At 34.3% G+C, this 26706-nt stretch overlaps 2 protein-coding genes across 4 annotated transcripts; both read right to left on the bottom strand.

Moving 5' to 3' along the window:
* Positions 1-4067: 4067 nt before the first annotated feature.
* Positions 4068-7212, bottom strand: LOC111787059 (monofunctional riboflavin biosynthesis protein RIBA 3, chloroplastic-like). The gene is made up of 7 exons (XM_023667215.1): positions 7025-7212; positions 6675-6951; positions 5896-6108; positions 5450-5775; positions 5213-5342; positions 4585-4881; positions 4068-4509 (listed from the first exon to the last, which is right to left on the bottom strand). The coding sequence occupies exons 1-7, from the start codon at positions 7084-7086 to the stop codon at positions 4282-4284; spliced, it is 1533 nt and encodes a 510-aa protein (XP_023522983.1). The 5' UTR covers positions 7087-7212; the 3' UTR covers positions 4068-4281.
* A 5015-nt stretch (positions 7213-12227) lies between these two features.
* LOC111786746 (nodulin homeobox) lies at positions 12228-25776 on the bottom strand. Of its 3 annotated transcripts, none has more exons than XM_023666990.1 (17): positions 25716-25776; positions 25419-25544; positions 25167-25325; positions 21285-21368; positions 21083-21211; positions 20639-20851; positions 19041-19172; positions 18806-18901; positions 18291-18452; positions 17484-17775; positions 17264-17389; positions 17089-17158; positions 15601-15664; positions 13800-13894; positions 13302-13755; positions 13183-13217; positions 12228-12981 (listed from the first exon to the last, which is right to left on the bottom strand). In XM_023666990.1, exons 1-17 carry the CDS (start codon positions 25755-25757, stop codon positions 12444-12446), a joined length of 2817 nt encoding a protein of 938 aa, XP_023522758.1. In that variant the 5' UTR covers positions 25758-25776; the 3' UTR covers positions 12228-12443. The 3 variants fall into 3 exon arrangements, with proteins under 3 accessions (XP_023522758.1, XP_023522752.1, XP_023522746.1); XM_023666984.1 differs by having other exon boundaries at positions 13302-13715; positions 13760-13894; XM_023666978.1 differs by having other exon boundaries at positions 13302-13712; positions 13757-13894.
* Positions 25777-26706: the final 930 nt, after the last annotated feature.

Below are 26706 nucleotides of genomic sequence, written 5' to 3' on the forward strand. Positions count from 1 at the left end.
AAAAGTAGAAACCTAAAAATGGCATTGCAGCGCATGCGTTATTTGAGTGGTTGGAGAGAGGATAGTATAGCTTTTTGTCGGTAGAGGAACAAGGAGATGACAAAGTTCATATGCATGGCGACCTAAAACTAATGCCAATGGAAGTCCTTGTTGGAATTTGATGAAATGGGATCCTTTTAGGTTTCCACTACCCCTTCATTTTCGCCCTATTTTGTTCATCTTTTACACCTTACTCAAAAATGGGTAGCCCAAGGATATTAACATAAATTTCAATTCGTATCTCTTTACCCTCTAAATTTATATATCCTTCGAGCTTAACACCATCATCTTAATGTTTATATATCTATTGATTATGTTAAAACATAGAATGCTATCAGAGATTAGTTTGTTGGCTTGTTGGATACTTTTTTTTAAGTGCAAAGATTAGATCAATAAGATTGAATTAAACATTTTTTTAGATATAATTTAATTATTCTAATTATAAATTTTTTCAACCTAAACAAGGAACTCAATTCAACCATAAAAAATTTAGATTTGGTTGGTTCCGATTGTCTATTCAAATTTTTATTTTAAATAAAATTAAGACTTTTACTCATTTTTAAACATTTAATTAAATTTTAGTAATGAATTTCAATAAAATTTTTGGAAAAATTATCTTCCAAATAATTAAAAAATTATTTTAAAGAAAGATCAAAGAATAAATAATAGAAAATAAAAAATTAGTTAGGAAGTTATATAAAAATAACATGTGTAAATAATTGTATCTTTAGCAAAATCTATATTTTAAAATTAACGATAAATTTAAGTTAGGTCGGTTCAACCCAATTTAGTTTGAGCTAAACTGATGAACCAATCAATTTATAAAGTTTTCATTTATTTGAACTCAACTCAACTCAAATAAGTTTATAATTCAACCTACGGTAGTTAGATTTGATCGAATTTTTTGAGTTATCCAGTCTTTTTGAACACCCTTGCAACAAACAATCTTATAAAGATGAGACATTTACCATCTTTTAAGCTATAGAAATCAAATGGATACCACATTTAAATGTTAAAGATTAAACTTATAATTTAGTGTATTTATATTTTAAAATAACAAGTTTAACTTGTAATTTGGTCTAATTATAGTATCTAATAACAAGTTTTAAGTTATTTAGTTACCTTAATCTGAAGTGATTTTGAAAATTGCAAAGTGAGCGTATTATTTTTATCTTTATTAAAGTATGAGTCTGAAAATTCTTTTCACACCCACTGTTAATGATCAATTATGAAACCAATGCTTCAAAACATATTGCCATCCCCTCATTTCATTTCGCATTATGTGACACCCTTATCTTTCAAAAACTTTTAAAAAAAACCCAACTTTGAAGTATAATGTAGTGGCTTTCGAATGAAATAAAATTAAATAACACCCTTTTTTTTTTTTTTTCTTTAAGTGATTGCTTGATTTTGTTCTTCAAAAAAAGTGATATTATTGAGCTTCACAAATTAGTGAAAGCATTCTATTGTATTACTTTTGTGCATCTAGTACAATCTTTAATGTGTTTTTTTTTTCTCTTAATTGTACAAACGTCTCGTAAGTTGATATTGAATTTTAGACTAAGCTTCGGATAAACTTTGATTTTCAGCTAGCCCGCACTAACCCTTCCGTGGATCTTTAGTAATGGATCAAATTCTTGAAATTTCAGATTATCTTCAACTTGTTTTCAAAGTTTTCGTCTTCGAAAATTTTCTAGTCTTTTCATCTTTTTCCATCAACTTTTATATAATGTTTTGGGATCGTGGAGCCAAATCGACCATGCATAGCTAGAGGATCCGAGGAGGGGACTGTGATGCTGCTGCGAGCAATGTGACATTTTGTCATTACAGCTAGATGGCCCCTCTAGCCAAAGGAGGGTGTATACTCAAGTTCTGACTCTACATATGTGCAGCGTTGCAACATTAGGGACGTGGGACGTTCGATATGCATACTTCATTTACGTAGGGGTTTTTTGATAGAAGATTTTGAATGTAAGCTTGAGAGCTTGTTTCGTAGCCTAATTTGAGGCATCATCGCGTTTAGAAGTCGAGATAACTATTATTGTCTTTTTCTTCAAGTGTGACGTATAACATGAGGTGAAGACTATTATATTTGTAATCTTCGCATATACGAGATATTAACTACGTTGCATTCGAGTTTAGAGCGAACCAATATATTTGTAACCAAGTTCTTGGATTGCTCTTTTGTAGATAACATGAGAGAACATCTCATGCCTTTTTAGTTAATGACCAAACAAAAAGAAACCATAAATAAAAGAATTTGTAACAGTTCAAGTCTACTATTAATAGATATGGTCCGTTTTCCCTTCTAGACTTGCTCCAAAGTTTTAAAACGGGTCGACTGTGGACAGGTTTCCACACTCTATAAGGAATGTTTAGTTCCCCCTCTCCAATCGATATGGGATTTCACAATCTACCCTTTGGGGGCCAGCGTTCATGCTGGCACACCGCCCAGTGTCTGGCTCTAATACCATTTATAACCGTCCAAGTCTCCCGCTAGTAAATATTGTCCTCTTTGGAATTTCTCATTCGTACTCCCCTTAAAAGTTTTAAAAAGTGTCCACTAGAGAGAGGTTTGCATACCTTTATAAGAAATATTTTGTTCTCCTCTCCAACTCATATGGAATCTCATGTGAATCATTTACAATTTGGCTTCTTATCTAATACCAGATTTTTGAGCATCGTATCGGTTATGGTTGCACAATACTACTTGAGAACAAGTATAAGTAAATGAACACTATTGGTCCTAGAAAAAGAAAATTGGAACTTCAATCATCCAAGCCAAAGGAAACATAATGAGACATACAATAAAGCTTTGATACAAAAAAAGTGCATGATTATTTATCTCATATAAAGAATCATATAAGACATAATGAGACATACAATAAAGTTTAGATTAAAAAAAAAGTGTATGATCATTCAATCCCACATAAGGAATCATTTGGAGACATAATGAGACATACAATAAAGCTTGGATTAAAAAAAAGTTCATGAACAATAAATCCCACATAAAGAATCATATTATTTTGTATAGAATGAGAAATTTAAGTATAAAATAAGCACTTTATTTTCTAATCGAATAACATTTCGTCAGTTGGATAAATTTTTTAAACTAACTTAAAATTTTAGGTTGGTTGGATTGATAATTCAGTAATCCAAAATTACAACTCAAACTTCTATTTTTAAGTTGGATTGAGTTGAGTTATCTAATTGAGTTGAATCATCATACGAGAGATTAAAAAATGAAGAAGAAATGAGTGATAAAGCCAGACACACGTGGACATTCTCAAAGTACTAGATTATAGGTCCAAAAATCTAGGTCGGTTGGGCCAATTGAACAAGGTTTGATGTTTTTGTCTAGTTTGACCTATTTTCTCCTAATTTTGGAAATGATGATGCTAATCTTTTCTCATATTTGAAGGTTCATTCTAGAGATTTCGAGAAATTTAGAGTGGAATAGGGGTAAAGTTTGCTAGCAAAGCAAGGTTCGAATGAGATATTCAGCCATTCGAGATTTGATTGTAGAGTTGAGTATAGGATTGAATTTTGAAGATGGATTGGGATCGAATTGAATGATTGGATCGTTGATTACTATGTTCGAGTACTTTTGATGTATGAATTATGTATGATATGAGATTATATGAATGGTTAGGAATTGGTCACTTAGTCCTAAAGAATTTGACAAAAGTCACCACCAAACAAAAAACACCTTTCCCCAAAATGGCTGGACACTAATCATTATGTCTCTAAATAAATCATCGGCTGCTAATTACAAATCTCTTTTCCATTGCTGCTTTCATCCCATACAATAATTCTTGCCCTTATTACCAATTCACCCTTACTATTTTGTTGAACCCTCTCCACAATTTTGCTAGAAAACAAAGCGATTGAATTTTGCTTCAATCGATCAGAGGAAGAACTCGACACCGTCGGTCGTGATTCTAAGAGCCAACGACACAGATAAAGACGCCGACGATCACCTCGATGGATCATGAGGAAGATAAGAGGTTACAAGTTTGGCATACCAATTAACACACAAAAAACAACCACCACCAATCCTTTATTATTAGAATGAAGCCAAAGGCAAGGAGACAACAACAAGCAATGGGGCATTGCGAGCAACAAATACTCGACCATCCCTTTTATTTGATTAAATTTTATTTATCTAATTATGCATCCATTCATTTATTTATTTAATTATTTATTTATTTAATTATTTATTTATTTGTTGAAGGGATAAATTCAATTTGTTGAAGCTTCAGCCTGTCGCGACCTTAAAAATTGGCCCTTCGCATAGATATGGCCCATCTTGGTTCTCTTGGTTTCCAAATACTTTCTGTTTTCATCTGTAATGGGTGTCACCACAGGGACCCTCGCTGTCACTGCCAAACCATATCCCTTCAGCCCCTTGAACTTCGCGGGGTTGTTTGTCATCAACCGCATTGTTCTAATCCCAATATCTCTCAGCATCTGACATCATCCACAAATAAAATAACAAAATCAAATTTAACTTTAGTTAACTCGAGTCGAGTTGAGTTGACTGACCTGAGCTCCGACTCCATAATCACGGGCGTCGGCAGGCAATCCTAGCTCGATGTTGGCTTCGACTGTGTCGTGGCCTTGATCTTGTAAGTTGTAGGCAAGCAGCTTGGGGCCAAGGCCAATGCCTCTTCCTTCATGACCTCTTAGGTAAATAACAGCGCCTCTTCCAGCCTTCTCAATCATTTGCATTGCTAAGTCCAGTTGGTTGCCACAGTCGCATCTTGCCGACGCGAATATGTCGCCAGTTAAACATTCGGAATGGACCCTTACAAGCACATCTTGACCGTCCCCAATGTTTCCCTGTTGAAATAAATCGTGGCGAAAGTTTTCTATTTATAATTATTTACAGAATCAAATAAATTATAAAAAAAAAAAAAGTTGCAATACAAGATATTTGCATATAATAAAAATTCAAATATGATATATACGGTAAATCATAATTCAATACGGAATATCTTCAGATTTTGGATGTCACTAAAGATTTAACTAATCTCAAGCAAATATTATTATTTTTTAGGTTAAATATTGGATCTTGAAGCTCATCGACCACCAACTATCATATGTTTTTGATATTTAAGGATGTCATGTGTTAATGAATGCATTATTCCTCAAAGAAAACAAAGTCCATTACCTTTACAAGAGCCACGTGCTCAATCCCATCTAGATTTGAGCGATAGCAGTGAGCATAGAATTGGCCCCATTTAGTTGGCAGCCGAGAAATAGCAATTCTTTCAATCAAATTTTCTCTCTTTCTTCGGTATCTACCAAAATAAACAGCCAAAAAAAATTAAGTGAATCCAAACCCGACTCAAATTTTTTATAGTTCAATGCATAAGACATCAATTATCGACCAATCGACTTGACTTACCTAATCAAATCAGTAATAGAGACTATTGGGATATTCTTTTCTGAGGCCAACTTTCTCATCTTGGGTAGTGAAGCCATGGAGCCATCTTCAGGGTCAACAATGGTTGAAAGAACAGAAACTGGCCTTAACCCAGCAAGGGAAACTAAATCTACAGAAGCTTCTGTGTGGCCAGCTCTCCTCAGAACGCCGCCGTCTCGGTACCGGAGAGGAAACACGTGACCTGGCCGTCTGAAGTCCTCAGCCTTAGACTCAGGTGATGATAAAGCAACAATTGTCTTAGCTCTATCTGCAGTTGATACTCCTGCTGATGTCCCATTTTTCAAATCCTGTCTCATCCAAACAATAAATTAGTAACACTCAAAGTAATAAACCCTACCTGGGTGCGGTCATGTATAATAATTTAATCAAGAGGTCAGAAGTTCAAATTTCTCATGCGTACTACGTACCACAGTGATAGTAAAAGTTGATGTCTCGTTCCCATTATCGATGGATATTATGGGAAGCTTAAGCCTTTCGAGATCGTCCTCTTTCATACCCACATAGAGTATGCCTGAGCCATGTTGAACCATGGTTGTTATATTACTAGGAGTTGTAAAAGAGGCAGCCATTACCAAATTCCCTTCCGTGTCCTCATTTTCATCATCCACAACGATCACAAACTAGAAAACAATCAAGTTTTTTGGCCATTAGGAGAGAGAAATGCATGAGGAGAGAGAAGAGAAATGCATGCAAAAAGGGTAAGAGAAGAAAAAGAAAATTAATAAGAAAGACCCATACAAACATGCCACATCCTCAACTAATAAGTACAAAGAGAAAATAATTTTTGTTCCTTTGTAACCTTGTAAGATGACAGGTAGGTTCGGGAAGAGAACGAAACATTTTAACTGATAGGTTTTAAAAATTTTAAGAGAAAACTCGAAAAAAACAATATCTACTAGTGGTGGGTCTGGGTTGTTATAAATGATATCAGAGACAGATATTGAACCGACGTTGTATCCTGAAGGGGGTGGATTGTGAGATCTCACACCGGAGAACAAAACACCATTCGTAAGGATGTGAAAACCTCTCACTACCATATGCTTTTAAAAAACTTTGAGGAGAAACCCGAAAAAAAAATACTAACGGTGGAGTTGAGCGTTCCAAATGGAAAGAGAAATGGATAAGATAGAAAAAAGAATTAGCGTGTAAGTAAGTATTATCCATAAGGAAATGGACATATGGCAACCTTTCCTTGGCTAATAGCATCAACGGCGGTCTGAATGGAAGAGTAGCCGTCAGATGGGCAGTCAGGATCGTCCTCATCATCAAAGAAATCAACAACATCGGGCGTGGTTTCAGCCTCAAGTCCTAAAGCAGCGGCGGCAGCAGCAGCAGCAGCACCGTTACCATTTTTAGCGGCGAGGTTGTCATCAAACAAGTCAGCAGCAGCGGAGCAAACAAAACGCAGCCCTCTTAGCTTACATTTGCCAATCTTAGGATGAGGCAAAGCAGGGCGATTAAAGCTACAAAGAGAACAAGTTTAGTGTGGCACGTAAATGAGAACACAATTAGGGGTGAGTAGGGAAAGAAGCGTACCTTGAAAGAGGCAAGTTAGTGAAACGGGGAAGGAGAGGGTGAGAAAGAAGAGCAGAAGCCATTGAAGGATTGTATTGTATTGTATTGTATTGTATTGTATTGTATTGTATTGTGGAGATGGTGTGAGGGAGTGTGGGATTGAAGAGAGGGTTTAAAAAGAAAATAATTGGGAATTATTCTCATCCACAGCCCCATGCTCACAACCTCAACATGGGTCGGGATAAATAAATTATTAGTGACACAAAAAACGTGGCCACAGTTTTTTTTTTTATTTATTATTATTATTATTATTATTTCAGATCTATCAAATGTTCATGAAATTATTATAAATAAAAAAATGTCACAATCTACCAGATTGCTCTGCATTATCGAGGTGAGAACGTGAAATTGTAAAAAGTTTAAATTCACTTACAAATTCAAATGTTTGGATTAAGAAAAATAAGTGAGAATTTATGATATTATTAGCTCTGGTCTATCAGACCGTTCCTGATTACCGTAAAAGAAAAGAAAAAATCTCTTGTTGTAAGATCTCCTTCTCCCACAAAATCGTCTATCCATTGTCGTAAGGGTTCAAGGCATTCTGTTGGGAGTCTCACATTGGTTAATTTAGTGGAAGATCGTGGGTTTATAAATGAGGAATATTATCTCCATTGGAATGAAGTCTTTTGGGGAAGCCGAGGGCTCTAGAGAAAGAAGTCGAGTCTCGATTAAGGGGGAGGCTTATACGGTACTTTGTTCGAGAGGATTGTTGAGGATTATTGAGAGTGAGTCCCACCTTCGTTAATTTAGTGGAAGATCATGGGTTTATACACGAGAAATACTATCTCTATTGGAATGAGGCCTTTTGGGGAAGCCCAAAGCAAAGTCACGAGTCCTTATGCTCAGGACAATATTATACCATTGTGGAGAGTCATGATTCCTAACATTATGTTTATCCGGTCTTCAATATTACTAAGAAAGGAGTTGTCGTTGGAATCCAAGTAAGTCAATTTTCAAATTTAATTTTCGTCAAAATTTCATCAATTTCGTTATAAAGATTGAGTTCTCCATTGGTTGGGGGGGAACGAATTATTTCTTATAAGAATGTGGAAACTTCTCCTAGCAAACACGTTTAAAATCGTGAGGTCGACGACTATAGTAACAGGTGAAAGGGGATAATATCTACTTACAAAATGCATCGGAGGGTTAAATTTGTAATTTAATTATTTCCTAATACAATATTACATAACATGTGCAGTAGGAAGTATTTAAAGTTTTTCAATGTCAATAAAATCACATTGAGAATATAATGTTTTAACAATCGAAAGATTCTCAAATCAGCAAGATTTTGAATGTAGGGTTTAATCAGATAGATAATATTATTTAAAGAAATTGAGAAAAAAAAAACGTGGATCTGAGGAATGCATCGGATGGGATGCATTAATGGAATGCTACTCTTGATTATACATATTCCATATGTTTTTTAACCCATTGTGTAACACCTGTTTTTTTAATACTTAATTAATAGGCTACAACCAATCGATAACGAATAAGAATCGATCTAACGTATCTCATAAAAATATTATAATTTAAGAAAGCTCGTAAAACGATTTTCATGATATAACATATATATATTTATGAGTTACAGAACTTACACAAGACATGTAATGACCCAGATCTACCGCTAGCCGATATTGTTCTCTTTGGGCTTTCCTTTTCAGGCTTCCCCTCAAGGCTTTAAAACGCATCTGCTAGGTTTCCACACCATTATAAAGGGTGATTTGTTCTCCTCTCCAACCAATGTGGGATATCACAATCCAACGGTAACGACCCGAAATTTTCTACTTAATTTAAGGTTGCTACTATATAAGTACCATAAACATTGAATGAGGAAAACTTCATTACAATTTCATAAAACATAATCTTTATCTTAAGGGTGTGGAAACCTTCCTACACGTTTTAAAGCCTTGAGGGGAAGCCCGAAAAGGAAAGCCCAAAGAAAATAACATCTGCTAGCAGTGGATCTGGGTCGTTACAAATGGTATCAGAGCCAGACACCGGACGATGTGCCAGTAAAGACGCTGGGCCCAAAGGGGGGTGGATTTCGGGGTGGTCTCACGTCGATTGGAGAAAGGAAAGAGTGCCAGCGAGGATGCTGGGCCCCGAAGGGGGTGGATTGTGATGTCCCACATTGGTTGGGGAGGAGAACAAATCACCACTTAGGTGTGGAAATCTTCCCCTAACAGACGCGTTTTAAAACCTTAAGGGAAAGTCTAAAAATGACAATATCTGCTGGCGGTGGATCTGGGCCGTTACAAGACACTAATCTATTATAGCTACATAGTCCTTGAAATATTCACCGTCACCAGTCATGCAAGGTTAATACTATTTGAAAAGAAAACATAATATAAATGAGTATAAAAATATTGAATAAGTAGCTTAATTATGGATTCTCAATTTTTCATTCAATCATAATTGAAATCTATGTACCATGTTTCTAGCTTGATTTTTCAAAGGTTATAGACTAGGTTCTTTCTCTTAAGTTAAAACTATTATCAGTGTCATGGTTATGTTTCAGTCAGCTCATCTAAGCTCATTTCATGTTCAAATAATCTAACTCATCTAAACTTATCTCAATCATTTAGTTCATGTAATCTAGTTCAACTTAGCTTATCTCAATCATCAGGTTTACTCAGGTTTAAATAATATTGAGATTAGGTTCACTCGAGTTTAGATAATATAATACACATGCATGCACACACACCGATCCTCATGCCTACCAACTTCTATAATACTATGTCAGTCACAACCGATAGAGACGGGTTTACTACTAAAGGATAGTTGAAGACCTCCTAACCGTTTTCACCTAATAACCTGATGTCACTATGTATTATTTTATGCTCATTATATTAGTCATTTGTAGAGATCGATTCACTACTATATTATAAGAAGTTGAAAACCTCCTGATAGGTATTTTTAAAAAAAAAAAAAATTAAACCGAACTTTATTAAAAACTAATTAGTTTATTACCGTTATGTATATATACATATATATTTAGTACATAGACTATCATATATAAAGTATAAAAATGAATTTGAAAAAACATCTTATTAAAATATATAATACTTAAAATAATCTAAAACTATGCTTCAAAATAATTCAATTGGCTAAAAAGTAACAATATTAATCTCAAATGTCTTTGTAAGTGTCGTCGAAAATAATAAAGAATGGCCTGAGCATATCAAACCCAAGTCCGATGAGCCGAAAAGTCGAGCTGGAGATGTTAGAAAACTTATTCTTCGATTGGTTTTGAACAACAGCAAAACAATTGTTATGACTTAGTAAGGTAAGGGACTTACATTGTATGGTAGAAACTAACTCGCTACTTTTTCAATCTAACAATAGTAGAATAACTTTTCTTTTCTTTTTTAAAATTTTGGGTTGCTACAATGTATTTGGACGAGGTTTTGGGTGATATACCAATAGATAAACGGAGAATAGAGATTTGAATCTTAATGGAGAAAATCAAAGGCTTAAATTAAGAGGGTTGTGAAGAACATAATGAGGATATTTTATAAGAGCATAAACGTGTGGCACCATAAAATGTTGACATGTGTAATGTAAGGTTGCCCCATGCAGCTAAAAACAAAGGCAAACCCGAAACGGAATCAGAAGATAATAACAAAAAAAGAAAGAAGATTGAGGTGGGAAGAAAGCCACCAATTTGGCATCCCAATGAAAACACACAAACCACCACCAATCCATTACGCCATGGCCAAGGAGATAGTAACAGGCAATGGGGGCCATTACGCCCAAAACATGATCGACCATCCCTTGTATTTAATTCTTTTTTTTAATCAACTATTTAGTTATTTTAATGCCGACCAAATCAATTATTTCAACCTTACTCTCTCGTGTTCGGTGTCCGTATTTACACGATTAAGATGTTTTGAACTATCCAATTCAAATTATTAATATTCGGTTAAGTGATATTATTTTTTTTCTTTTTGTTTAAATTAATGAGAAATTAATTCGAGTTTAGCTCATGGGTTGGAAATATTTTGGTTGGATCAACCCGACTTGAAAATATAGTTTACAACTAAAGCCAACATCACTCTATTCTACTTTTACGAAAATTAAGAATGTTTGATGTTTTTTTTTTTTTACATATATTAGTAATGTGTTGTGACTCATGATATTTTAGTTTCATGAGATTTTAATTCTTAATTGTTTACGATCCAAAATTTGAAGTTTAGAAAACCAAACGGCTTATGTAATGAAAACCTGTATGACAATGAAAATTTCAAAAAAAAAAAAAAATTGTAAGAATGTTTACAAGTGTAATGTATGAGACTGCTTACAAAGAATGGGATCAAGATACAAGAGTTACAAAGTATGACATCCTATGGCATGCAGACGCACTAGACGTCTTGGGTCGACACCCCTCTATGGTTGCAAAGCACTCGAGCATCCCATTGTCTCAAAAACCAACATAAACTACCTGAAAAACAATGAAATTTCTTCCGAGTTTTTTCACGAAACTTGTGTGGATTCACTCTAGATCATCGTATAGAAATTCAAGACCTAAATCCCTACCAATCTCACGGTTTTTAAAGAAAGCTGAAATTAGAAACTCACTTCCCCTTCTTCTCCAAACCCTAGTTTTTCTTGTTTTCTTTGTCCTTTTATTTTCCTTTTCTTCCCTTTTTCTAACAGGTATAATCAGACCCCAAATATGAAAAAATCTTATTTAATAAGGGCCATGTCTATTTGTTCTCTTAGTTAAAAATAAAATAAAAAAAATAAAAAAAATAAAAAAAAATCTTTATATTAGAATTAATAGGTTTAAATATCCGTATCTTCAAAAGGCACATTCCATTGAATTTATGGCTAAAAAGATGCTTTCTAATTTGATGTGTCATGGCAGAAGACACGTTCCAATACGGACAAAAATAATAATACCACGAGTTTTTTTTATTCTCTCTATGGCTAGTTTTTGTTTATTTTGTAGAAATTTACAACCCTCCTCGAGCACTAATTTCATTCCCAAGAATACGAAAGAAAGTTCGATTTCTAACGAAGTTACTTTGACTACAGAACCATACCCCTGTCTCTTGGTGCGAATATGGTGATCGGACCCAGGGCAACTCCTTCGACTATGGCTCTTTTTCTTTCTCGAGAGAAACCCTGATAATAATTAAGTACCACGTGAACCATTAGCACAGAACGAAAAGAGGATACAATTGAGGCAAAGAACAGAGATCAATATTATACAGAACTAATATTTATTATTCACAACTGAAAATCCTAAACTAAAACCACCATGAATTTAGTTCTCATAGTAAAACAAACAACACTTCGAGAATTATCACAGTTTTCATGACACACAAAATACTTGCTTTGCTGCTGCTGCTGCTGCTAGTGCTGAAAGGGATTTTGTTTACCCTTCATTGTGACTGCGAATGAAGATTTTGTTAGAATCCCACAACACTCTCATAACACCAATTTTTACCTCTGCCTCATGAAACGAGGTGCCCGTGGCATCGGACGGGTATGGAAGAACTGTGTTTTTATCAGCCTTCAATTCATCAACATCAACAACAAACGTTTCGAGTTCTTCCAAGTTTCTTCCGTACCATTTACCATGTACCTGATGCACTTTTCCTCTTGCTACCTCCTCTCCGAGCACGTCTACAAGCATGACATACCGGCCAGGCTTGCAGTGAGCAAATTCTGTTGGACCAATGTCGAATTCAGTGGTTGAATTCTTAGAGTTGTTGGACGTATTAGTTCTAGAAGTCATTCTTCGATCTCGTCCTGTGTTAGGTACATGTTGTTTGTCTTCACAAGGGCTATCAGGTGAGTCACAAGATCCAGCTGTTGGTCCCCCTTGCTTATCTGAATTTGCACTGTCAGCTTCTAAGGTTGCACGGATATCCCTAGCCGTGCGTGCTAGCCTCGCTTTCCTATTGTTCAGCCTGTTCACTCCATAAGTAAAGTCGATAAAAAACACAGGCCAAGATGCTGAAACGCACAAGAGANCCTCGCTTTCCTATTGTTCAGCCTGTTCACTCCATAAGTAAAGATCGATAAAAACACAGGCCAAGATGCTGAAACGCACAAGAGAGAGAGATAGATAAAGAGAGAGAGAGAGAGAGAGAGAGAGAGAGGTTGCTCACCAATTTTTAAGTTGAGCTGATGTAACCTCAGAACCCTGAGAAAGACAACATATAAATCACTTAAACAGGAAAATGTTATTGGCAATAAGAGAATGGAGTTTTAGATTAATTTGACATACATAACGAACTAATTCATCTGCCCAAAACTGGATTAAAGCTGGGTTTCTCTGCATTTCAGGTTCATCCAAGAGGGCACTCTCAATCATCGTGATCTGCTTGTCGTTCATTACAGTACGTTTACGTTTTCTTCTATGCTTCTCTTCACTGTGAACATTTTCAACCTTCTCTTCCTCTAGATTTCCACTTTGTTCAATTTCTTTGGCATTCTCATTGGACTTGGAAGAATCAACAATGTCCATTGGCTGAATACTATTCCTTCCTCTAGCAGAATTTGTGTCAGATCCACTAGTTTCAACGGTCTGTATATCTCTCTCGTCCCCTTTTGGACCTCCAGATGCTTTTCTATCAGATTCATCCTCATCCTTAGCTTTAAGCCCGTTCAACACAGCATCACCCTGATCACCTCGTTCAGTCTCAGCACAGTTTTCTGTTTCGTGACAAGCAGAAGTCTCGNAGTTTCAGCACAGTTTTCTGTTTCTTGACAAGCAGAAGTCTCCGACATTCCTTCTTCCTTCATATTACCATTTCCATTATCATGATGTGGAAGTTCTTTCCCTAAAGATGGCAAGCAGCCTTCCACACTTAGCGCATCCTATAAGAGATCAAATTTTCATACTTCATTACATAATAACATGTTCCCTACTATTTCATATTATAGGTGGAAAATTATCAAATTTAGATTTGGAAAACTAGCAGCTAAAGTCAGGCACATATCTAGTGATCAACAACAATTAACATTTAGAAGCAAACATATCTATTGACTAAGATCAATGCGCCATTTGACATATAGAAGGAAACATGATCATATATCACATGAAAAGAAAAATTTTAGAAATGAAATCACTCCCCAAACTAACAAGCCTACATTTCATTACCATCTATGATTCTGTATCAAGTTTAATAGCTGAGATTTAAAAAAGATAAAACCTTCGAGGAACAAGCAATTATGAAATTGCTACCATTTTTTTCTTCTCATTTTTCTTTCCAGAAATATGAGTCAAACAGAAACTCAAAGCCATTGATACAATAAATAATTTCTCATTTTACCCACAATTCTTATAAGGAAATTTGAAAAAATTTTATCCAGCTCCCCCCACCTCACCAAAATCTTCCATTTCAGCCACATTTCTTTTGAAACCTTAGAAGGGTTTTAAACTACTCTCTCCTTCGCTCTTGTTCTTCCACTCTCCTGCCACTCCCCACCAAAAGCATGAACTGTAACAACCCATGCATAGGATTCATATTAGGATTTGGAATCCGGATTCGGTGCAGATTAGGATTTGGAATCCGGATTCGGCGCCTGATGACCCTAGCATTCCCCTAGATCCACTACAATATGGTCATGTTACTTAATCCTCGCTTTTAAGAGTGAAGACTATCCCCAAAAACTAGCATGAGTCTTTCCAGCATGTTTTGTCTTCACTCACATGCATCTTAAGAAAATTCTCAAGAGGTCACTATAACATATAATTGCTCCCAGCAAAGCACGCTTAATTATGGAGTTTCTATGATTGAGCCACCGAAAAGGAAGGTACATGTCACTAATCCAAATCATTTGATTTCATCAGGGACGCAAAACTAATTTCTTTCATTTACCTATTTTCTGGGTTGGAAAACTTATCCCATGTCATCGACTCTTCAAATGTGAAATTAATTTGATCTCAAAGGAGACATAAAACTAACTTCTTGCATTTACCTGATTAATGTTGTTAACACCCTGTAATCTCAGTAATGGTTTGTCTTATATTAAAGTGCAGGTTTATGAATTAAGTTTCTCGATCTATTGAACTAGATTCTTGATTAAAGTAGCAACTTCATAATTACATAATGAGTTTAAGTTTTAGTCTAAAAGATAATTAAATTATCCACTAAAATATTTTTTTCAAAAAAAAGAAATCCAATTAGAACTTCGACTTGAAATTAGGAAATTATGAAATTCTATTGGGAGTTGGAAGTTGAATTTGACTCCTATTCAAATTAAATCTTCATAGTCTCTATAACGTTGAAAATGGCCGACATTTTAATGTTGTTTTCAAACATGGCAATATGGTCAAGAGGGTAGTAATATGGTCACAATTAAGATTTCATGACGATATGGCCAAAAAGAAAAGTTCTAATGATAAAAAAAACGTTGTAGGTTCCACGTGTTTTACATTCCGAGTCCAAGAAAAAATCAGGTCGTTAAATTGGTATCAGAGTAAAGTTAAAAGGACAGTTTTGGTAATGTTCCCTTATTAAGTAGAAAGGTTAACAAACAGAATAACACAATAGCCCAAAGACCAAGTTAAACAGCTTTACCTGAACTCTATTTCCTTCAATTTCAGAACAAGTAATCGCTTTCTGTAATTGGTCATAGAACACTCTGCAAGAGAAATTAGCTAATCACATAGACATTCAAGCAAAAGTGCATGATGGAAAGCAAGAGAATGCTATAAATTAATTGTAAAAATAGAGATAGTTGGGGTTCACTTTATGTGCATGGATAAATCATCATTGCCTCTGTGAATGAGACCCAGAAAAATGTTTATCTACAGTATATGCTCATAAGAAGAAAATCTATCCCTTAAAGCTGAGGCATATGTACACTTCCATTACACAACAAAATTCAAGAACTTCACAAAAACAATTATTTTATTTTAAAGGTCAAATATTACCAGGAGACCTACAAAGGATGAGAAGAGTATTAATGGTCGGTTCATTGCATGAATGCATATTTCAAAAAGAACCTGCTATGACTTCGGTAAGAATTTCCTTTTCTTTTGCAAGAAGCAAAAGAAAAAAAGGATGTTGAATCTCCATAAAAGTACAAAAGTCAGTGGAAAGTGAACATTAATTCTCAAGTTTAAAGTTTCTGAAGCACATTGGATGACACCCCTGCAGTCGCCTATGGCTTCCAACTTCATCTTGATCTTGTGCCTCCATCAACTTTTGAAACTTTCCCTACCATCAATCTTCTCTCCCTTATCTTATTGGTCAATCTTACTTGAGGCTTTCCATTTATTACCCAAGCTTCATAACAGATTGATAATTAATAGTAACTCTAACTAGTATTTGTTGCTTCTCTGAAATCAATCTCAAATGAGGGTCACCATACACTATTCCTAATGTTAAATAAAGGAAGTGTAAATGGTTGTCATAATTGATTATTTACTGAAATAGAGAAGACTAAACAAGGTAGATGGACATTAAAAAGCATAATATAACAAGGATGATTTGACTTTAGCAATGAAATTTGGTTGTCTCAGTGGAAAAATGCATCTCAAAAATTTGATGAAGATACAAGAATTAAGTTGGGACAAGCTAAAGATTTGAAAAGCAAACACAGAAATTGGAGGCAGAAAGGAGCATGGATATGTACAATCAGCAAAAATGAATAAACAGATGCATAAGAGTTCACTGAAGAGTGCTGCCTGTGTAAGATGCTGTTAAGAATATCAATACGGATATATTGCGGATGTTATTAGGACATTATTAGCGGCGTCACTGTAATCATATAGGAAGTTTGTAGGAGTAGATGGTTGTAAATAGGGGGAATTGTGGCAATGGCTATTGCCAGATTCTCTTTTAGATCACAGTACAATTTCAGTTTGTTATTTTGAGATTGTAATCCTAACAAATGCATGTTATTGTAGGCCAAAGTATTAAACTGTACATGTATACCCTTGTTCATGTAACATTTAAAAGTTAATTTGACAAATATTCCCTGTTCTCTTCAAAAGTAATTTTAATTATCATAAGTTGGCCAACATTTCATGAAGAAGAAGAATGTGGACGAGATTAAATCACCTTAAGAGCTGAACATCCTCTTCATTTAAAAAATTAGGAATTAAAGATTCTGCCTGGCTCAACAGTGAACCTGAACACATACAAGGCACTCATAAGCATGAACAAACAGTTGTAAATTGGACTACTTTTGAATGGACAAGTTAATAAAAACAAAAACCACTAGAGTAGTACTTACGCAGATTCCTGCAAACATTGGCGGCTTTTGAACCGTCAGGGGTAACAGAAAGTCCAGGTAATGATTTGACAATATCCATTTTTAAACAGTCGACAAATCCATGAAGGAATAGATTTCTTTCCTGTTCTGTGGAAAAAATAAGATTATAAGAATATAGTTAAATACACTTGTGATTCCGAAGGATACATCGTCAGGAATGAAGAAATGATAAAGCATTAACCTTCACAGATGGTTGGAACGAAACAGTGGAGATTCGCAATTACTTTGACAAATAACGATGTTCTCTGATGTGCATAGGAAGCTGGGGCCATAGTGCTTGGAATCAAGGTAAAGTCCAAATTTTTTGGATGTAGAATGCCCAATGAAAAAAAATTATCCAAAACCCAGCCAGCTGCTGCAAAAGAATCATATTCAAGAGTTGCATCTTCTTCCTTAACAGGGAGATCAGAAGAACACCAGCTGGATAGAAAATCTCCATGGGAGAGTGAAAACACTGCTGTCAAAACCTTAGTCTGGAACAACAAGCCAAAGCCACAGTTACCAAATGTTCAATGGATATGCTTCCAGGCATGCATATGGACCTATGGACACTACATGCAGTAATTCATAGGTAGAACCGCTCTACAACGTTTATGCATAAAAGAAAAAACTGATGAAATTGAAATTTCTATGATNTTTTTTTTTTTTTTTTTTTTTTTTTTTTTTTTTTTTTTCCCCTCTTTTTTGGGACAAGAAACTGGTAAGGGAACTTCATTAAGAACTCAAAAAAGGAAAGCCTAAGGGCAGGGGTACAGGTAACACCCCCAAGCACTATAACAAAAGCTATCAGATGAAATCTTTCCAGTTTGAAATAATCATGGAAAGACTAATTACAAACTGAATCTTTGTGATCTGCACAGCACCAAGAAGCCAAATTTTTGCAGATCATTTAATTATTTCCGTATGAATTAGAAACAGTAAGCTTATGATCATCTCAACAGGGCTATGGAACTGAAGAAGGAACACCAGTTTATAAACAAGGGCTTACAAAGTTAACGGTGATGTAAGATCGAAAATTGGAATCATCTGAGAAGATATCAGCCAGGCGCATAGCATTGAGTTGCAAAAACCCTATTGGGTACCTCTTTTCTGAACAAGAAGCTAAATTTTTGGAATCCCTACTAAGTGCATTCTTCAATAGCTCAAGAACCTGAATGATGAGAACAGTGTTACTGGATAGCTGTATCATTGAAAGAGTTCTTTGAACGCATAAACCATGTAAATTTTATAGCAATAGCAGTCATCTACAGGATGATAATGCATCGTCTAAAAAATGAAGTCCACAAAAATCAGTTGTAAAATGAGTTTTCATAAAAACTGACAAGGAGGTCTGCTTCACCGGGACATAATAATAGAAACTTCATTCTGTTCCAACTCTTTTACTACGGTCTAGGCTAGTTTTACAAGGGGAATTGGTCACAATTGAAGTATGAATCTTAAAGTGGTAAAGTCATCTCTCCATCTATAAATAATTATCAACTCAAAGTGTTCAAAAGAATTAACCTGTAACGCAACAGACTTTGCAAAATCCAAGCTTCTCGGTGTACTGGCAACTTCATCAAGATACGAAATACTTTCTGCTTCACATAGACTCAGAAGCTGCAAAAGGAAATTGAAAAGGATTAATCCATACTAATCCGAACACCATCAGTAAGAATGAAAAGGAAGCTCTAATAGAAACTGAAGCTATTATGACTTTGAGAAGTTATGATGTACATGCTTTATTTCGTGAACTTACAATTGAAAGAACTTTTGCTTTCAATCTAGATAAGGTAGCACTAACTCTAGAAGATTGAAGATGATGTTGGGAAACGTTTAAATTCAAGATGGCTCTAGCAAGAAACAGTACACCACCTTTACAACAAAGTTCCTGAAATAAAAAGAAGTCCACGATTAATTCAACGGTAAGCAGGATGTAACTTGATCAACTAGACTACTTGACAGTACCAAAAAATTGGCATAGTATTTGGATTTGAGCCATATTTAACAAGTAGGAGCAGTTTACAACAGTTTTCCGTCTATGAGATATTTTGAACATTAACTGCTATGATATCAACCACNAACTAGACTACTTGACAGTACCAAAAAATTGGCATAGTATTTGAATTTGAGCCATATTTAACAAGTAGGAGCAGTTTACAACAGTTTTCCGTCTATGAGATATTTTGAACATTAACTGCTATGATATCAACCACTAAAATACCCTAGACTAGCACTGTAACATATTAAACTACAGAAAATGTGGTAGTTGATCGCATGATGATGTAGCAACTAATTTCTTGTTATCTTTTGTTTTCATCGAACTTCTAAATAAATGCATCTTATTTGAACCGTAAAGATATGCAAGGAAACATTATCTGAACTAGTCACTTCTCTGCAGCAGACAACATAAAACTACCAAGTTCATAAACTACCAAGCATACAACATAAAAATNCTGAACTAGTCACTTCTCTGCAGCAGACAACATAAAACTACCAAGTTCATAAACTACCAAGCATACAACATAAAACATAAAAAACCACATTAACATTGTATTATAATTAAAATTGAGGAACATATTATTATAATTGAATTTTAAAATTAAGAAAATAGTATTTGTATTTTGCCGTTAATGTTTTCAGTATCCCAAAATTTTATTATAAATTATAAATTAATATGAACTTACAGTAATAATTAGAAATATATTACTCATGTTTATTCCTTGCAAAGTCTGAATTTGCTATCTGTAATTTAAACAATATAAGAAAACAAAAATTTACATGAGTCATAGGACTTTTTGTGATTATATCAAGGACGATCGTCTACTCTTGAATACAAAGATAACACAAGATAACAGAAAGAAGAAACTTAATTATATCTAATTTGAAATTTTTATTTTGTTTATCATAATTGATGACAGGAATTTATTCTTTATATTTAATTCGAAATACATGTGAGAGACAATGACAACAAAAAGAAATATAATAAAATTCCGGCATGGTTGATAATTCATAATTATACATCAAATATTTCATAGCTTTTAATGATATATTTTGATTACAATACGAGAAATAAAAATTAATATACCATTATGCATGCAGTGAATTGTTTTTCTATGTTTAATTAGTTATGCATGTGAGAGAAATGACAAGCAATAAAAAAAACATTTGATTTCGATTATGGTTGATAATCTATTAACAAATATCAAATATTTCATATTTTTTCTATTTAAAAATGTGAAATAGCTGCAACACGAGTAATTTAGTTACTAACTTTATGGCAATTGACATATACTTAAATTCTTAAACCAACGCATATAACAACACATTTTTTAAACTAGTGTGTGCATATGGAACCTTATTTCTCAATAGACGCTCACGGAACACTTTTTGTTGGCAAAGTGTCTGGAGAAACTGTAAAGAAGCTTCACACTGAAGGCATAGATAGTTAATTAGTTCTGCAATTGGAACTGTGCACGTGGAATCAGAATTCTCAGCTGACAGCCTGAGGTCCAAAACTTTAACACTCTGGAAAACTGAAGCAAAAGCTGCCTCCATAAAAATGTCTACCTGTTAAGAATCTTCAAGATCAGCCTCACTTTTGAACATTTAAATTAAGAAGGAAGAGACGTAAAATATTTCATTGATGAGATGTAAAATTACAAAACATGGGAGGAGAGCCAAGCTCAAGTTGGTGGGTAACAAAAAAAAGGCTTCGAATTGACCAAAAGGGGAGGCTATTTCACCACGTAACTAAATCACATGTATGCACCCAAAATAAAAAATGTAAAATATGTGTACCTTTGGATGTGCAATCAATACATGAACAAGATCTTGCCACTGTGATGAGATGCATCCTGTTAATAGATAGAGACTACATGCAACCAGTGACGAATGTGCCACAGAAATGGCATCAGATTGGTAATTTTCCTGTTGAAGAGCAAATCAATAAAAAGAAACTATAATAGCATGTCAACTTCAAAAGACAAAAATCTAGCCGAACCTGTTTGAAACCTCCAAGAACGATAAGCATATAAAACACCAGGTCAAGCAGCTGCTCTGACATTTTTACGTCATCTAGCAAAATCTACAAATAGTTCTTCATGGTGAGAATGTACAACCATAAGAACCAAAAGGTTTGGAGTGATAAACAAATTTAAGGATGAAAGAGATATAAGAGCATCATATATCTTGAGCTTCATAGTCAAAGAAACACGCACCCTACTCCTGATAAAAAAAAACACAAATATTCAAAAATGATAAATCTTAGTTTATAAATTGGATCTGCGCTAAAGATTCACTAACTAAAGTTAATCCTAGTAGACTAACAATATTAGTTAACTATACCTTAAAAGCATCAAGCCCCTGTTTGAATTTTGTTGATGTTGAGAAACCTGCTAGAGGTTACATTTACAAGGTTATGGATTGGGCAAAAGAGGCCATGAAGAGAGCTTGTTATGATACTAAGGCTAAATATGGACCAATATAGGAAATTGTTGATAGATGATCGGATTGCCAACTTCATTTGGCTAAAAGTACAACTGGATATTGCTTATTTGAGGTTGCGCAGGGGTTTTGCTTCAAGAGCCCTGTTATGCAACAATTGCTACATAGTGCTCAAGCTCAAAAACAGTGCATAGTTGAAATAAGAAGTGCACGCTGAAGCTAAAGACTTCTTTGTAAACCCATTAGCAATCAGGAACTGGGAAGTCAAGGCGTAGTGGTGTTCTTGATTATTTTATTAGTGTCTAATCACAAGTTAATTTCACGTTTGAACTTTAAATCGTTCATTTAATATGTAGACAGCAACACACTGACCTTTCTGTGGCACTGATACTCTAATCTTGAGTTCAAGTATTTCATGTTTTTCTTGGTTCGAGAGCATCAAATTTGTTTGGCGATTGAGCATGGTAAGTATTCATTTTCAGTTAAATTTTGATTGGTGTCTACTGCAGAAGGATTAGTTGTTATTTTCTTCTCTTTTGAAGCTTGATGCAGCTTGTTGGGTTGTTTTGTCGTCCATTTTTTTGGTCTAGTTTGGCTTTTGGTGCTTTTAGTGTTCTCTTTTCATCATCTTTTGAGGGCTTTTCTCTATAGTTCAGATGTTTATATGTTAGTTGTTGGTTGCTTTTGCNATCTTTTGAGGGCTTTTCTCTATAGTTCAGATGTTTATATGTTTGTTGTTGGTTGCTTTTGTTTTATTTGTCCGTTTTTGTTTTTGTCTCACTCCTTTGTGGAGTTTTATCCTTTGTACTCTCTTTTCATTTTATCAATTAAAATTTTGTTTCTAGTTCAAATAAAAAGTTCTCTTTTATCTCTCATAATTCAATTGAAAGGTAATTGATTCCAATTTTTCTTTGAGTTTATTCAAATTAACTCACGGGAGTTAGTCTTTGTGTTTGGAATGTCCACATACCCAAAGGGTTGTCAAAGCTTCTTTTTAATGAGAAACATAGTTTTCATTGAGAATTGTGAAAGAATACAAAAAGGGCATACATGAAGATAGTCCACTAAGGAGACAAACCAACTAACTATAAAAAATAAATCCAAAAAGATAAGACCCGGAAACAATCACAAAAATATTTGGTAAATGAATCCAAAGATAATCTTCACCCCTCTAAAAATCTTATTATTTCTCTGAGGCCAANAAATGAATCCAAAGATAATCTTCACCCCTCTAAAAATCTTATTTCTCTGAGGCCAAATGCCAAGAAACTGCAAATAAATAAATAACCAGTGCTTCAAAGGAGATTTGATCCTTATCTCGAAAATGTAGAGAGACAAAATAGCCTCATGGATCATAGATCAACAGCACCTACTGTCAGAAAGAAACCTCGAACAATTCCAAAAAGAGATCCCAAATCAAAGAAAAAACTGGGCATCTCCAACAAAATAAGATTGAGATCCTCAGCCGTGTTTGTATAAAGAATGCACCAATACAGCCTTAACATAAAGAACAAGTGCCTTTAGATAGGGTCCAAAACGTTAACCCTCCCAAGTAAAACCTACCAAGCCAAGAATTTGACTTCTTTAAGNCAAGTGCCTTTAGATAGGGTCCAAAACGTTAACCCTCCCAAGTAAAACCTACCAAGCAAAGAATTTGACTTCTTTGAGATTTTCATCTTCCAAAGAATTAGGAGCCCACAAACTGATATTCCTCCTTCTGAAACTAACTGGAAAAAATCCGTAGCCTAAAGATGTAGCAGACCAAGAGAAGGCTTGGAAGAACTACCCATAGGAGGCAAGACAAACATCACATAATGAAACCTCATTGAGGATAAGTAATTTAAGTGAGGGAAAATGATACACAAAGGATTGTTACCGATCCTCCTAGAATAAAGTTTCTTACCAATCCCAATGGTGCAATTAACAAACTAAGAAAAGATAAAAATAATAATAATAATAATAATAATAAAAATAAAAATAATAAACCAGACGGGAGTTGGGTTTCTATACATGCCTTTCGACCCACTCAAAAGGATGGGAACCAGTACTTCCTCATAATAACCGTATGCCCAAGGACATCAAGCATATTCCTCTAAACAATTCCTTCCCCTTGCTTGTGAAAAGCCAATTCACTAATATTAGCATACTGATTCTTCTTTTGTGTGAGACAAAAAAAATAGGAAAATGTATATAATTTTTTATACATGAAAAAGAAACAGTATTATGGNATTCACTAATATTAGCATACTGATTCTTCTTTTGTGTGAGACAGAAAAAAAATAGGAAAATGTATATAATTTTTTATACATGAAAAAGATACCTATTATGANTTCTTTTGTGTGAGACAAAAAAAATAGGAAAATGTATATAATTTTTTATACATGAAAAAGAAACAGTATTATGGATAATAAAATACTGAAAGTTTTAAAAAGAAATTAAAGCTTTTGTAAGAGATTGTTTAGAAAGTTGAGGGGTTTTGAAGAGTATTTTATATATATATATATATAAATATTTCAAAAAAATTAGTTAATTAATTAATTATATGAGACAATAAGGCCTATACACCTCGATCAAGACTAGAATTTAAGATCATAAAACCACTAAATGGAGGTAAAATANAGTTGAGGGGTTTTGAAGAGTATTTTATATATATATATATATAAATATTTCAAAAAAATTAGTTAATTAATTAATTATATGAGACAATAAGGCCTATACACCTCGATCAAGACTAGAATTTAAGATCATAAAACCACTAAATGGAGGTAAAATACACACAAAAACCTTTAATAAACATGTCCATGAGTCCATCTTAAAAAAAAAAAAAAAATCATTCCAATCAAGAAGGTTCAGGATGATCTCTCTCCTTCTCTCACTCTTCCTTATATCTTAATAATTCTAAGGGCATCTTAATGACGGAAATCCAGACAACTCCTGAGACAAAGAAAAACAGTCGTCTTCAAATTGATAAGTCAAACAGTGGCAATAATACCTCCATGACAAAAGAATACAATNCAAAAAAAAAAAAATCATTCCAATACAGAAGGTTCAGGATGATCTCTCTCCTCTCACTCTTCCTTATATCTTAAGAATTCTAAGGGCATCTTAATGACGGAAATCCAAACAACTCCTGAGACTAAGAAAAACAGTGTCTTCAAATTGATAAGTCAAACAGTGGCAATAATACCTCCATGACAAAAGAATACAATTACATAATATGGACCCTGCTACTATAGTCATCTTTCTTTTGTTCACTTAGTATCAGCTCGTCAACAACCAAATAAATAAGTGAATGTGTTGAACAATTATTCTAGGACTAAGTAATCCAATTAATTCTGAACCTCCAAGAAGATAAGAGTTAGTAAACACATCTTTTTTAGGGACAAACGGAAACGTCAAGTACCAAAGAATTAGGTGACATTTTAAAGCCACAACCAACCTGCTCAAGTTTAGCATGTCGAGGTGCTAAATCACATAGGGAATGCAAGAGCCGCACACCACATAGTAGATATTTGAACAACGCCTCATCTCGGTCAGATGACATAAGAACAGCCATGAGGTGCAAAGGAAGGAAGCATGCAAGCTTTTCTACGTCAATCTGAAACCAACGTGATGCACAATATCATACGTCGATAAGAAAAGGTATAACTAATTAGTATTTCAAAAAGACACATAAAAAAAAAAATCTCACCGTCATCTGCATGTTGCTTTCAGATGAGTAGTGTATTGCAAAATTCTCCGAGTCCCTCAATAGTTTACTAAGTTCCTGAGAACTTAATTTATTTAATTCCTTCACCGCTGACATTAAGTCAATGGCCTGTTCATGGATAAGATAAAATTACTTCATACTGACAAAGGGAAAACAAACCATTGTACTAACAAATCATGTGCAACTTAAAATCAATTTGCATTAGTTAGTTAAAGATCAACCCAATCTCTAATTAAAAGAGAAAATAGCTGCCATCGTAATTCAGGTCAGAATTCTTACTTGTGTGACATTGAAATATGATTCCTCCTTAAATTGCCTCATCCTTGAAAACTTAGGTCTGGGAAGCATGAGAATGAACACAAAAACAGATAAAGCACAAATCAGGAAGATGTAGCAAATAAAGTAAACTTCTCTGANTGTGACATTGAAATATGATTCCTCCTTAAATTGCCTCATCCTTGAAAACTTAGGTCTGGGAAGCATGAGAATGAACACAAAAACAGATAGAGCACAAATCAGGAAGATGTAGCAAATAAAGTAAACTTCTCTGGTTTTACGACTGTTTTCAAAGAAACTTATGTATCAAACAGTAGACAACAGTAATGCAGAAACCCCAGAATCCAAATATAAGTTAGAACAAAAATAAAACATGTAAAAAGTGAACTTCTAGACAAGACAACCAAACCCCCCCACTCCAATTTAAACATTGCACTATACCATATACTCAAAAAGCAATATAAAGCAAGTTGAGCAGTGTAAAACTGAATCGGGGCATCTAATTGCAATAAAGACATTACAAGCTAAGACATACTTCCAGAAAACAATGCCTGCTTGAAAGTTGAGCTCAACCAAAAGAAAAAACAGAGTAATTCAGATGAACTTCACATACATAGAATTTCAAGAAAACAGAAAAAATCCAGAATCCCAAAACTTCTATTTCGCCATATGAATAAACCCAAACTATTTCCCCCCAAGAAGGGTTAGTTTATTTAGGTAAGAAGAGGAGGAGCAAAGAGAGAGGGACGCATTTTGCAGTCCTTATGCTTTTCACTAATTTAACTAAATATTAGACAGAGTTATTTGGGGACATATTTTATCTATTTCATTTCGTGAAATAAATTATTAACAATTTTTCGAATAAAAATTTATCAAGAGATAAATGTCGAAAACTTACAATATTTATCAAAGCTGAATATGTAATTTGATGAAATTAAACGTTTGGGATAAAATAAATTGGTAATTTAATATTATTGTCAAAGTCGAGAATTAA

Source organism: Cucurbita pepo, chromosome LG02 (assembly GCF_002806865.2).
Source record: "Cucurbita pepo subsp. pepo cultivar mu-cu-16 chromosome LG02, ASM280686v2, whole genome shotgun sequence".
Lineage (NCBI taxonomy): Eukaryota > Viridiplantae > Streptophyta > Magnoliopsida > Cucurbitales > Cucurbitaceae > Cucurbita > Cucurbita pepo.